This window comes from Myotis daubentonii, chromosome 9, assembly GCF_963259705.1.
Source record: "Myotis daubentonii chromosome 9, mMyoDau2.1, whole genome shotgun sequence".
NCBI lineage: Eukaryota > Metazoa > Chordata > Mammalia > Chiroptera > Vespertilionidae > Myotis > Myotis daubentonii.
In genome coordinates, this window is record NC_081848.1 from 48,498,618 (window position 1) to 48,513,322 (window position 14,705).

At 43.4% G+C, this 14,705-nt stretch overlaps 1 protein-coding gene across 6 annotated transcripts in view; it reads right to left on the minus strand.

The window, feature by feature from the left end:
* Positions 1-12,726: 12,726 nt before the first annotated feature.
* DENND5A (DENN domain containing 5A) overlaps positions 12,727-14,705 on the minus strand; it is an 87,492-nt gene continuing 85,513 nt past the window's right edge. For 5 of the 6 annotated variants that reach the window (XM_059708846.1, XM_059708842.1, XM_059708844.1 and 2 more), the window contains one exon: positions 12,727-13,741. In XM_059708846.1, the coding sequence (XP_059564829.1) occupies positions 13,558-13,741 (184 nt within the window). In that variant the 3' untranslated portion in view covers positions 12,727-13,557. The remainder of the gene's footprint in view (positions 13,742-14,705) is intronic. The other variant, XM_059708843.1, reaches the window with a different exon arrangement.

Genomic DNA, 14,705 nt, shown 5'->3' on the forward strand with positions numbered 1-14,705 from the left:
GACACAGACAATAGGGTGGCGAAGGCCTGGGGAGGGATGGGAACCGGGTGGAGGGGGACAATGGGGGGAAAAGAGAGGGATATCCATAATAATCTCAACAACAAAGATTTTTTTTAAAAAGAAAGAAAATATCATACATAGATACAATATAATAAAGCTGACATCTCAACTCATTGGAGAAAATACAGATCACTAAATAAATGGTATTGGGACAAATGAGCAGCCACCTAGACAAAAATAAAGTTGAATTTATTCCTCAGGCCTCACTGAGTTAACTTTTTAAAAAATCTCAAAGTTACTAAAAAATAATTTTAAAAAATTTTATATTGTAGCATGGAAAGTGTTTCTATCATCCCAAATCCAGAAGCCATAAAACAGTGGTTCTCAACCTGTGGATTGCGACCCTTTTGGGGGTCTAACGACCCTTTCACAGGGTTCGCCTGAGACCATCGGAAAACACATATATAATTACATATTGTTTTTGTGATTAATCACTATGCTTTAATTATGTTCAATTTGTAACAATGAAAATATATCCTGCATATCAGATATTTACATTACGATTCATAACAGTAGCAAAATAACAGTTATGAGTAGCAACGAAAATAATTTTATGGTTGGGGGTCACCACAGCATGAGGAACTGTATTAAAGGGTTGCGGCATTAGGAAGGTTGAGAACCACTGCCATAAAAGATTAATGAGTTCAACTATTAAAAAAAAACCCAAACCTCTGATGTTAAAAAAACATAAATGGAGTCAAAGAACAAATGATAAACTGCAAAAGAAACCTGATGTTAATTGAAGACTAGTGATCCAATAGAAAATGAGCAAAGGACATGAATTAAAAGATATGTAATGAATTTTAAACATATGAAACAAAAAATTCAAAGTTTGATAACGCACTCTTACAGTAAGATTAAGGAAACAGGCATTTAAAACATTAGTGGTTGGAGTGTATATTGATATAAATTTTACAAAACAATCTTAAAGTATTTCAATTAATTAAATATATATTTAATACAGATTGACTAGCACAAAATGTGCAAAATGACATGTACAAAGCTATTCATCACAGCAATGTTTGTGGCAGCAAAAGATTAGAAACAATTCAAGTGGCCATCAATAGGGGGCTAGAAATATAAATTATGTAACATCCATAAAATAGAACATTATGCAGCTAAAAATAAAAAATAAAGAAGCTCTGCATGTTCTAATATGGAAAGATCTCCAAAATATACTTTTAAATGAAAAAAAGGTGCAAAACAACATGTATATTTTGCTACTTTTCCTGTAAAAACAAGAATCTTTATGTATTTGCTTTTATATAATTTCTATAAAAACATATAAGAAATTAAGAGGAAATCAGGGTAGATGAAGGTCTGGTGTGGCTCAGAGATTGAACATCTATCTATGAACCAGGAGGGCACAGTTCGATTCCTGATCAGGGCACATGCCCGTGTTATGGGCTCTATCCCCAGTTGGGGGCGTGCAGGAGTCTGCTGATCAATGATTCTCTCTCATCATTGATGTTTCTATCTCTTTTCCTTCTCCCTTCCTCTCTGAAAACAATTTAAAAATATTTTTTAAAAAAGAATGGGAGGAAGGTTTTCAGTGATTCTCTCTTTATAGCTTTTAGCTATTGAACCATGTGACTATATTGCCATCGAAGGAGGAGGAGAACTGGAGTGGAGGTGGGTTTTTATTGTGTTTTTATTGTTACCACCTGAGGAACCTAAAATCAAATGAAGTCTAGATCCCATCCAATTTTTAAGGTCATGCTCATTTTCAATGTGGGCTTTGTTTGTAGTTCATTTTCCGCCTCAGAGTATAACTGAATTTCTCCTGCTGCCTTAGAATTGTTGACACCTGATGATGCTGAGTTATCAGCCTGGACCAATTTACACTAAACAGGCAACAGATAACATCTTTTAAATTCTTGTGGCAACACTGGTAACTACTGCCTAAAGCCTGTGGGAAGGTAATCAGCAATCAAAAGACACACACACACACACACTTTGGTCAGTCATTAAAATCATCAGAAAGATTACTGATATTAGAGGTGTTGTAACCCTTTTAAATTAGCTCACAGAGCCTCTTAATAACATAAGACGTGACGTGTGGTACCTTGCAATTATCTGTTGATCCATTTTGCTCTTTCATTTAATCATAGGTCAACACAAGCCAGTTTATCAATTACTTCTTATTTCTGAAATATTGTTCATGTCAGTGTTTAAGGAAAAAAAGGAAAAGAAAAAATACAGCTTATATCAAAAACTGGGCAGCTTGTATGATAGAAGCTGGGAATTTATAATTATGTAAATACATGTGTAGAAAAAAATAATCCCATAACACCAAAGGGGCAATGACAGTTTCTTCAATGAACAGGTATTACACTTATAATTAGGAAAAGAGATTTTTAAAATGTAAATGACAAAAGATTTTTAAAAATGTAAATGAGTATAGGCTGAGTGTGTAGACAGACATGGATGTTAGCTATGATCCTGTCATTTATTAGCCTTTTGGAATCTGAGCTTCCCCATATGTAAGCTGAGGGTAATCACACCGGCTCTGCAGGCTCTAGCGAGTTGTGGAAGAGACTGTTTGTGTGACGTGCTGAGTGTAGGCTCTGGTGCAGAATGGGCAAGTAAAAGAGATTCTCATTTTCCCATCAACCCAATAGAGGCAGGACCTGTAGAAGCCAAGCCAGGCTGGTACCGTATTTTCTGAGTTCCTCTATTCAGGTACTTGCACAGGTACTTGCCCCTGGTTGTTAGAAACCTGGAATTTTTGGAGATAGGCTCTCCCTGTCCGGATCCCAGAAGGATGTTTCCTGAATTATGCTAGTGAGAAGGTTTCAGAGCCAGAAATCCAAATGGCTCTAAAAGTATGTAATGAAAAGAACTAAAAGCTTACAAAATGATTGAAATAACTACAGGGGTGAGCTCTAGGCTGAGCCTTCAGTAACGATTCCCAGAAGACACCAGACCTAACCTGCCAGGAAAGCTACTATTTCTGCACAACATAGGCACACCTTAAGAACACTCTGAGTAGCTGTGAATTCGGACATCTGAGCTTGAACAATCACTTATTATTTATGTAACCTTGTACAAGGTACTTAACCTCTCAAGATTCAAGATATGAAGAAGTTGCCATCACAGCAACTGCTTCTCAATACCTATAAACTGGATGATAGACTTACCTCCAGTGTTTCTTATAAGTAAAATAAAGCCAAAACCAGTTGGAAAATAGCCTCTGCTTCACTCCCATTTCTCAAATTGTACATGAAAACATTTCACTGGCACAAAGTAAATCATATCCAGGACCCTAGCTGCAAGAGAGTCTGGAACTATTGTTTATGCTGGTTTTATTGGCTTGTCAGGCTATGCAGTGCAGAAAGGCATACTAGAAGGACTTGGAAGTCAGTGCTGACTACCAAACAAACAAATTCCCGGCCTGCTTGGGGTGCATGCAGGAGGCAACCAATCCATGTGTCTCTCTCACATTGATGTTTCTCTCTGTCTCTCCATCTCCCTTCCATTCTCTCTAAAAATCAATGGAAAAAATATTCTCTGGTGAGGATCAACAAAGAAAACACACACACACACACACACACACACACACACACACAGAGAGAGAGAGAGAGAGAGAGAGAGAGAGAGAGAGAGAGAGAGAGAGAGGCGCGCAAAAATGCATAGAATATCTAACTCAAACTACAATATTGAAAGGAGATTGACAATTGGGCAAGGGCTTGGGGTTAAATTAGTAATTAATTCAAGGAAACTAAACAAACTTGGAGGAAACCACTCTGAAGGGCCACTCTAGCCCCAGAGCTCCGATGGCATCAGTCAATGCTGGCTCTAGCCTGCATGGCATCCTGACTTCTCCCTTTCCCCAATCCCCTCCCCAATCTTCCCCTCCCTCCACAGGTGTTTATCAGCCTGGCTGGCATGCCTCAGTGGTTGAGCGACGACTTATGAGCCAGGAGGTCATGGTTCGATTCCAGGACAGGGCACATGCCCAGGTTGCAAGCTTGAGCCCCAGTGTGGGGTGTGTGGGAGGCAGCCGATCAATGATTCTCTCTCATTATTAATGTTTCTATCTCTCCCTCCCCCTCTTCCTTCTTCTCTGAAATCAATAAAAATAAATGTGTTTTTTACATTTGTACAAACCAGGTAAGCTACAGTGGTGGGCTAAAGTCACGCAATTCCAACTTTCATCAGAGGGGCCTCCCAATGCCAAAACTAAAACAACGAGGCGGCACACAAAGCCAGGAAGCTTTTAGAACGTCTTACAAGATCTTGGTTAAAGGTTTCTTTGTTTTGGTTCTCAGTTGTAACATCACTGAGAACAGTAACATTATGGGAAAGTGAAGCATCAGGAGTCAAACAGCCGCTTGATGCATGACTGCCCACAGAGGTAGGGATGGTATTGACTGTCCCAGAGGCCAGAAGTTAGCAAGGACAGAGCAAGAGATTGGGATTCAAGAATTTGAGCCAAGATGGAAAGTAACACAATTTGATCCAGGGATGCCCTTGGCCCAGCTCTGGGATGAGCAATCAAGGTATGGAAACCAGGCTCTCAGCAATTAATCCTGTAGTTCCGGGGTTGCTACAACTGTCCAGCCTGCGCAGCTCAAGTTAAAGGTCAGACCCTAGAATAAACCTTTCGGAAGTTGAGATCACTATGACCCCAGCCAGGGCTGAAGTGTTCAGGGCCTGCCCCAACCCAGAGGAAACAGCAGGGTCAGGGAAAGGCAGGACGGAACCTCAAGATCCAGGGATTTTCATGTGCCCAGCCTGCCCCACCTCCTCAGAATTAGTATGAGTGAAGGAAGTTAAAAACAGCTGACAGGTGTCCCACAGGTGAATGTAAGCCTATGAGCATGGACATACATGCCACCACACACGTTTTAGCTTGGCTAAAATCACAAGTCCATGTAGTGAACTGAGGCGTAGGCTGTGCATCCCTAAGGCCTGGGAGACACCTTGACAACTCTTCTTCCTTATCCCTAATCCAATCCATCACCAGGTTGTATTGTCTTGCCTCTGAAGCAACACTAGAATCCTGTCCCTTCCCTCTAATTCCACCACCGCCCCTACTGCTTCTCAAATGCCTAGAACAGTGTCTGGCACATAATTGGGACTCAATAAATATTTGTTGGAAAAATGAACAGAAGAATAAATAAAAACACTATTGTTTTTAAGTGTCAGTCAGAAGACTGCACCATGCTGACCTACTGGACTACCTCCAGCAGGCCAGAGCTGACAGAGAGGCAAGCTAGCTCAGAAATGGTCATAGAAATGATGAGGCCCTGAAGTAAAAGAGGCCAGTTGGTAGAACTTAACCATCAGATGCCAGGAGGCCATCATTACCTCAAAGCCTTACAAGGTTGGAAAGACAGACAAGGGTGCTTGACCAGCAGGGAGCTGTGAAAATGGTCAATAGAACATAATGTCCCTAGGAGCAAAACTGACCGCCAACAAGGGAGCTACTTAACTTCCACAACCAGAACTGAGTAGCAGAGGGTGGCCACCTCAATAGAAAGCATTATCAGTTCCCAGAGCTATGCCAATATTTAGATACAAAACTCACTGACTAAAGGGAAGGCCAGTCCCCAAGACCTAGTGACAACTATTTACTACATAGATTCCTGTAGGAATCCAGGAATGACCTATGGCTATCACCAATTACCCAGGTGACGGTACACTGTGGAAAGGGGAATGCCCGGGTGTTTCAAGGACTACTGGGAAAAAGGTCTGATCTACTATTAACATACAAAGACCCAAAGTGTCATCATGACCCCTGCCCTATTAGAGTAGGACTTCTGGGGCTAGATAAATAGAGCCCTGGCTAAAGCTCTGTTGCAGTCCCCTGAGTCCACAGATCAGTCCAATTGGTCATTTCCCCAATCCCCATGTGTGTAACTGGAATTGATATACTGGCAATTAGAGTAACCTCAACACTGAGTCCTTAGCCTGGAGATCTGAGCAATCATAGTGGGAACACCAAGCAGAAGTCTCTGAAATTGCTCCCCACCCCCACCTAGCCAAGATTTAAATTTTTAAAAAATCATAACTTGTGGGGGCTGGAGGCTGGGAGAGATTAATGCCACCAAAAGACCTAAAGGATGCAGGGATGGTGGACCCTATTATATCTCCATTTAATTCTCCAGTCTGGCCCCTGGAAAGCCAGATGAATCCTGAAGAATAACATAGGCTATCACAGCTCAGCCAAGGAGTTGCCCTAACTGTTGTGCTGGATGTGCTATCATTGCTAGAGCAGGCACTCAGACCTCAGATACATGGTATGTGGCCACTGAGTTGGTAAATGTGTTCTTTTCTATTCCAATGGAACAGGAGGATCAGAAACAGTTCACACTCATGTGGAACAGACAATAATATTCATTTACCGTTTCCCCCAAAGTTACATTAACTCTTTTGCCTTCAGTGGTAATAATGTCCAAAGAGATCTGGACCATCTGGACAACCCATAGAGCATTACAGATCCATTACATCATGGTGATTGAGTGGGAAAAGCAGGAGGTGGCTAGTTTATTGAAAACCTTGGTAAGACACATGTGCCCCAGAAGGTGGGTATAAACCAGTGATGGCGAACCTTTTGAGCTTGGTGGGTCAGCATTTTGAAAAACCCTAACTTAACTCTGGTGCCGTGTCACATATAGAAATTTTTTGATATTTGCAACCACAGTAAAACAAAGACTTATATTTTTGACATTTATTTTATATATTTAAATGCCATTTAACAAAGAAAAATCAACCAAAACAATGAGTTTGCGTGTCACCTCTGACACGCGTGTCATAGGTTCGCCATCACTGGTATAAACCCTAAGAAGACTCAGTGATTTGCTACCCTGGAGCAGAAGAAGGTTCTATAAGAGGTTCAAGCTGCTAAGCAAATATTTTATCATTTGGGTCATATAATCCAGTGGACTCTATCGTGTTGGACGTGTCAGTGATGAGTAAAGCAGCAATGTAGTGCTCACTGCAAACCCCAGTGAAAGAATCACAAAGCAGGCCCCTGGGCTTCTGGAGCAAAGCCATGCCATCTGCACCTTTTGAGAAACAGTCCCTGGCATGTGGCTTGGCCCTGGCTTAAATGAAACGCTAGCCCTGGCCAGTGCGGCTCAACTAGTTGGAGCGTCATCCCATATACCAAAGGTGGTGGGTTCAGTTCCTGGTCAGGACACATACCCAGGTTGTGGGTTCGATCCCCAGTTGGGTTGCATGCGAGAGGCAACCAATCAATGTTTGTCTCTCTCTCTCTCCTTCCTCCCTCTAAAATCAATTTTTTAAAAAATGAAATAAAAATAAATGAAATGCCAGACCATGAGCATCAAGGGATAGTACATCAAGAACTTCCCGTTATAAACTGGATTCTATCAGACCTGCCAATCATAAAGCCAGGTGCAGCCAGCAGTATTTCATTGTAAGGTGGAAATGGTAACTGAGCTTGGTTTGCTAATGGGTCAGCTTGGTATGTGGGGGGAAGCTGAAAATGAGGAGTGGCTGCCTGACAGTTACACCCAGGAGCTGCCTTGAAAGACAGTAGGAAGCCAGGGAAAGCAAGAGAAAAATCTTCCCAATGAGCAAAGCTGCAGGTGGTGCACCTGGTTATGGAAGGAGAGCTATATGCAGGAGAGTATATACACATTCCTGGGCAGTGGCCAGTGGTCTAGCTGGCTGGTCAGAGGACTGGAAAAGAAAAGTCTGGAAGACTGAGGACAAGAAGGTCTGGGAAGAGGCATATGGATGGACACTTTAGGACAGCCGTGGGCAAACTACGGCCCGCGGGCCGGATCCGGCCCGTTTGAAATGAATAAAACTATTGGAAAAAAAGACCATACCCTTTTATGTAATGATGTTTACTTTGAATTTATATTAGTTCACACAAACTCTCCATCCATGCTTTTGTTCCGGCCCTCCGGTCCAGTTTAAGAACCCATTGTGGCCCTCGAGTCAAAAAGTTTGCCCGCCCCTGGGTTAGGAGGAGGCACAAAGCATGAAAGCCTTTTGTATCACACATTAGTACCCACCACAAAGCATCTACCATAGAAGAAAACTGAACACACGAGTAGATTAAGTGACTCAGCCACTTTGTCACTGGCCATCCTGGAACTGGCTTAATAGGCACATCAAGGAGTTGGTCACAATGGCAAAGACGGAGGCTATGCATAGGCCCAACAGCTTGGCCTCCATGTACCATCGCTATTCCAGCTACTGCTACCTCTGAATGTCCAATCTGCCAGCAAGAGACCAATGCTGAGTCCCCGATAGGAGATCAACCAGCCACTTGATGGCAAATCAACTATATTAGGCCTTTTCCATCCCGAGAGAGCCAGCAGTTCATCTTCACAGGGACACAGCTCTATTCTGGGAATAAGTTAGTCTTTTCTGCCCACAGAACCTGAGACAGCACCAATATCCAGAAGTTCAGACCTGATCATCAAGTATGGAATTCCTTCCAGCATGGCTTCCAACCAGCACGTCCATTTCACAGGGAAGGAAGTTAGGGAGTGGGCCCATGATATTAGGATCTACTGGTTATCTATACACTGCACCATTCGGAAACTGCCAACCTCAAAGAGCACTGGAATGGCCTACTGAAGGCACAACTGAAGCACTAGCTTCAATAATCTGAGGCAATAATATGCAAGGATGGGGGAGTGTCATCCTTCAGGATCTAATGCATTAAATCAGAGACCTGTATGTGGTACTGTGTGTCCCTAAGGAAGAACACATAGGTCCCAAAACCAAGAAGCAGGAATGGCCACAGTTACAATCACTTCCAAAGACCCACTGAGGGAGACTGTGCTTCCTGATCCTTGAACTCTGGGTTCTGCAGGGTTGGAAGTGCTGGTTCCCAGAAAGCGCACTCTCTTGCGAGGGAACTAAGTTCTATAGGTCCCAGTACCCTGCCATCAGGGTCATTTGGACCACTGTGTCTAAGGACCAGCAGACCAAAAAAAAAAGAGTCACCATCTTGGCAAGATCATTAAACCTGAACAGCAGAAGGTGGCAGGGCTGCCTTTATACATCAGGGATGGGTAAAACAGTAATTCTTAGCAAAATTACTGACCCCAAGTCTAGGACAGAAAATGTACAAGAAGAGCCTGTAGCATCTTGAAATACCAGAAAGCAACCACTAGTCATCTCAGGAGCCAACTTAAAGAGGCTCCTAACAGCCAAATAGGAACAATAATAATAATAATTGCAATGGGATGAAACCATCAACTACATTTAAACCTGAGTTCATCATCGTATTTTTTTAAATGCCACCTTCTGAGGATAACAGGGAGCCAAGTCCAGTTCGTTATCTTAAAAGTTGAGTAAATAAAACTACACACTTAACCTGCTTTTCCTATACAAATAGATGAGGGGCAGCATTTCCTAATAAAATTACTTCATCTAATAAATTAAAACAAAAAGATAGGTTAGAATATCTCTATGTTGCATTGCCCCCACCCAAGTAAATTACTTATAGGATGTAGGCATTGAGCATCAATGGCTGCTAACATCAAAAAAGTAAACACCATCCCTCGCCAGTTTGGCTCAATGGATGGAGTGTCTGCCTGCAGACTGAAAGGTACCGGGTTTGATTCCAGTCAAGGGTACATGCCTGGGTTGCAGGTTCGATCCCTGGTGGAGGGTGTGCAGGAGGCAGCCAATCAATGATTCTCTCTCATCATTGATGTTTCTCTCTCTCTCTCTCTATCCCCCTTTCCCTTCCTCTCTGAAATCAATAAAAATTTTTTTTTTTAAAAAAGTAAACACCAGACATGATGTGCCTCCGGATAAATGAGCATACGACCATCTAGAGTTCATCAAACCTGAGGCAGATCAGGTCTCTGGATTTAGCTGCTCATTTGCAGAAAACGCAGAGATGATGGAGCACAGTAAACTGCACCCTAGCATAAAATTAGCAAAATCCAGACTGGAAAACTACAGATCAATGGCCCAGGTTCTTCAACAGATAAACTGTAAAAAAAAAAAAAAAAAAAAAAAAAAAAAAGGCTGTGTGTGTAGAAGGGGCCCTTTAGATTAAACAAAACTTAAAAGCTGTATCACGTTATTTTAAAAATGAGGCTGAAAACTATAGTGTGTAAGGATACACACTTGGGTGATAAAACAATAAAGAAACTTGCCGTGGCCACGTTTTCTCAGTGGTTAGAGCATCAGCCCTCGGACTGAAAGGTTGCAGGTTTGAGTCCGATCCAGGGCATGCACCTCAATTGCAGGCTTGATCCCTGGCCCTGGTCAACCAATCGATGTGTCACTGTCATATCAATGTTTCTTTCTCTGTCTCTCCCTTCCTTCCACTCCCTCTAAAAATCAATGGAAAAAATATCCCCAGGTGAGGAGTAACAGAAACAAACAATAAAGAAACTCAAGTAAGTGATTATTACTATAATGTCAAGAAGTTGAATGGAGGGAGGTAGTTGGGACTGGGATGGGGAGCAGGGGAACATGGAGTTCTGGGGAGACTGGTAAAGCTCTATTCTTGACCTGGGGTGCTCCCCCGTCTGTCTCAGACTCTTCTCTAGCACTAGACTTCCTATAATCTTCTCTATCTAGCACCTCCACAGCTCCATCCATGCCTTTGCTCCTGCTGTTCTCTCTACATGTATCTCACTCCCCCACAACACTTGCCTCTCAGCTCCTTAAGGACAAGAGGTCTGGATCTCAAGTCTGGAACCAGAATAGGGCTTAATACAATAGGTTAATTATAACCACCACCATTTATCAAGCACTTAGTATACACCTTATCCTATTGCAAGCATACAGGTAGAGCCATTTAGTCCTCACAACAACCCTATGATGCAGGCACTATTATCATTCCCATTTTATAGATGACTGACATTCGGGAGTTATGTAGCTTGCTCTAGTTGACAGTAACAGAGCAAGGATTCAACCTAAGAACTTTGGCTCCGTAGTCTTAACCACTGCCAATGAATTCACTTCTTCCACAGATTCTTATTGGTTACCTACCATGTGCCAGTTGCTACTTAGTGAACAAAGCAGACCATGTCCCTCCCTTATAAAATACACATTTAGAATTAGCAATTCATGAGTATAATGATTGTGTTAGGAAGGAAAATAAAACAAAATGAGGGGGTAAAAAGTGACTGACCTGTTGGTATTTTAGAGCAGTCAGGGTAGGTCTCTCTGATGACATCTGAGCAGAGACCTGCATCAAATAAGGGAGTAGTGGTCAATGGAAAAGCCACAAGCCTAGAGTGACAGTTCTGGTAACTACAAACTGCTTATGAAATAGTGTGGCCTTAGGCAAGTGATTAAACTCTGAGCTTTGCTTTCCTCACCTGTAAACCAGGGATAATCTACAGAGTTGTGAGGAAAGAGGTGTGTGGGTAAAGCATGACTTAAGGATACCTCTGGCCTAGGCCCATAAGAGCCATAACATAGATGAGGTCCATGCTGCCCTTCTCACCCAGCCAGAAATCCCCCTTCCTGCTCCAGAAGCTGCACTTCCAAAAAACCTGAAGACTCCCCTTGGCCTTCAGTTAGACAGCTGTAGTGCAGCCCACTAACGCCCCCTGCCTGCAGGATGCTGCACTGCAGCTGTCTTAGGAGCCTCCAGTCCCCTTGGTCATCTCTTCAAAAAGCCTTAGCTGGCACTCACCACCTGCCAGACACCAGGGACTAAATGAACAAGAGGCCCTCTCTGCCCTCTAGGCGCTCAGGCTAGGAAGTGGCCCCAACATGAAGGCAGCAATGAAAAATGAAGGAAATGCCAACATGTAAGAAACTATAGGAGCACAATGAGGGAATGATCAACCGTGCCCACAGGAATTAAGGAAGGCTTTATGATGGGTGACTCCTAAAGTACACCTTGAACAATGAACAGGAAGTGGCATGAGGGGAGGCAGGGTGAACAGCACATGCTGAAATCAGGGAAACACAAGAAGATACTGGTTTGAGGTGTTCTACCTGATCATTGCCTCCATAAAGCAGCTTGGTTGAAGAGCTGGTTCCCAACACTCTCATAAAGCTACACCTGCCATCCCAGGAAAAGTAAGCCTCTGTCTCAAGAAAGAGCTTTTTTCCTGAGAGCTGTCAGGATCTCAAGTGTCCTATGTTCCCACCCCTACCCCTCAAGAAATGGCCTATCCTGCCTGTCAAGTGACAATCTTTGCAACCTTGGCCAGGTGTTTGCCCCTCTGTCTAGCCCAGTGATGGCGAACCTTTTGAGCTCGGCGTGTCAGCATTTTGAAAAACCCTAACTTAACTCTGGTACTGTGTCACATATAGAAATTTTTTGATATTTGAAACCATAGTAAAACGAAGACTTATATTTTTGACATTTATTTTATATATTTAAATGCCATTTAACAAAGAAAAATCAACCAAAAAAATGAGTTCGCGTGTCACCTCTGACACGGGTGTCATAGGTTCGCCATCACTGGTCTAGCCTTTTTCTTTGTAGAGTAGGAAAATAACCCCTGTGTGCATCCCTCTCAAATAACCATGTGAGTTAACAGCTGTGAAAGCTCCTAGTGCTGCAGCGGGAAGGACCCAGGAGACACCACCCCTCAGAGGCACCCTGGGCAGCCCCCAGCCCTGAGCCAGCGAGCCAGCGGGGAGAGGGGAGAGAAGCGATGCTGCAGCCCGGTCCTCAGTAGTGAGACCACACTGCACCCTCCGCCACCCACTGCTCATAAACCCCCATAAAAATCAGGGACCATGCAGTTTTGTTTCAGGTGTTTTATTAAGTGGGCCATACTGTAGCTGGTTTCTAAGTTGCAAAACAACATAAATTTAACAATAATATAGCCAGTTAGACTGTGACAAGCTTTTTCTTTCCTTAAAAAAAGAAAAAAAGAAAGACTTAAAACACACAATGGAGGGTTAAATAAATAATATGGGGGGGGAAGGAAAACCTGTTAAAACATGCTTGTTTTCTTCTGCGCAACTGCGTGCCAAGAGGAAACGTGATTTTTCTACATAATGAAACATCTTAGCATGTCTTCTTCCCAAATAATACTGACAAAAAAAGAAAAGCAAAGATGTGGACTGACTTGTCAGTGCTTGAAGAGGCACTACTAAAAATCCCTTTGATTGGAGCTTCGGGCTTCCACTCAGCACACCTGTGTGTGGCCCAGGAAAGTTAAATATCCATAATAATGTTAATATAGAAAACATTAGTTAAAAACGATGTGGAATGGCCTCACTGATGCAGCAGGGCAAGGAAGCGAAACTGCCCTGCACGCGGTGCCAACCTCAGTCCAGGGAGGCCGCAGGCTCCCAGCACGCAGCCACAGCGAGGGAGGGCACCAGCTTCAAAATAAGCGGCACCAACCTCGTCTCCCTCTCCCTATCACTCTTTCACATGAAAGTGTGTAAAAAGCAAATCAGCAAATAAACTCTAAAATAGATTATTTATTCCAAAAATCCTCTAGTTTTCTTTTTACAGTGAGTGTACATCTCCGTCTCCTGCACAACTCGCTTAAGTCCTTGGGGAAGACGGGTCAGAGCTGCAGGGTGAGTCTTTCTCAGTCCTGTTGCTAGCTGGTGCTGAGGTCAGATGTCGATGCCCTTGACCAGGGACGTCTCTAGCGTGATATTGAACTCCTGCAATGTCTGCAGCACGCGGATCAAGGAATTGACAAGTGTGTGGTCTTTGATCAGCGCCACATCCTCATACATGTGTGCGGTGATGGGGCAGTCAGCCAACAGGGCAATCCAGTGGTGTAGGAGGTGATCTCTGGCAGGGCAGGATCAGTCCAGGTGGGTCAGAGGGAAAGAAAGGGAGATAGTTAGTGGAAGGCCAAGGGGAAACCTTGAACAAAGTCTGAAGCTGGAGAAGTGGATAGCTCCCCACAACCCCTTTTTTCCTCCAATAAGGGCTTGGGAAAGAGTCCTTACACAGCAATAAACGACTCCTACTGAGGGCTGCCCTGCCCAGGACACCAGCCCAACCTGACCCACATCAGACCTGACATCTGCCACCAGGCCTGTTCCTCTTTAGATAACCCCGCCACCAAACAGACACCAAGTCCAGTCAGCACCACTACATCCATCTCAACAGCCAGTCTCTAACCAATAGCAGCCAATCCTTCCTCCCCACAGCTACCGCCACCAGGAGTGATACTGAGAGCTAACATCGGCATGTACCAAGCACTGTTATAAGGTATTTAACCGTCATTCCACCCTATGATATGATATAATGCCGTTAGTGCTGTTATAATCCCCACTTTATACAAGAAGAAATTGAGGAGCATAGAGGTTAAATAGCTTTTCCAAGATCACACGGTTATTAAGTGGCTGATGTGGGATGTGAATCCCACACCAACTCCCTGCCTTTTGTGCCTGAACAAACTATTGCCTTAGGTTCATTAGGGCTTCATGCTCTCACCTGACCTACTGGACTAGTCCCTAACCATCTTGCCCACTCTCATGCACACCATCCATGATATCAAATTAGTATCATTTCAGTCCCCTGGTTAAACAACTCTATCCTACCAGGGAAGGATCCTCTGGCCCAGGTCCTTAGCGCCTCCTCCCTGAAGCCTTCTCTGATCTTTCTCCTCTATATTTCCAGCATACTATATAGTATAAATGTGTACCTCTTGTTGGGCTCTCACAACCTCCTGCCTTGTACTGTATTTAATTGGGACAAGTAAACTTCCACACAGTAAAGGCATGTTTCATTCAGCTCTAGTCACACC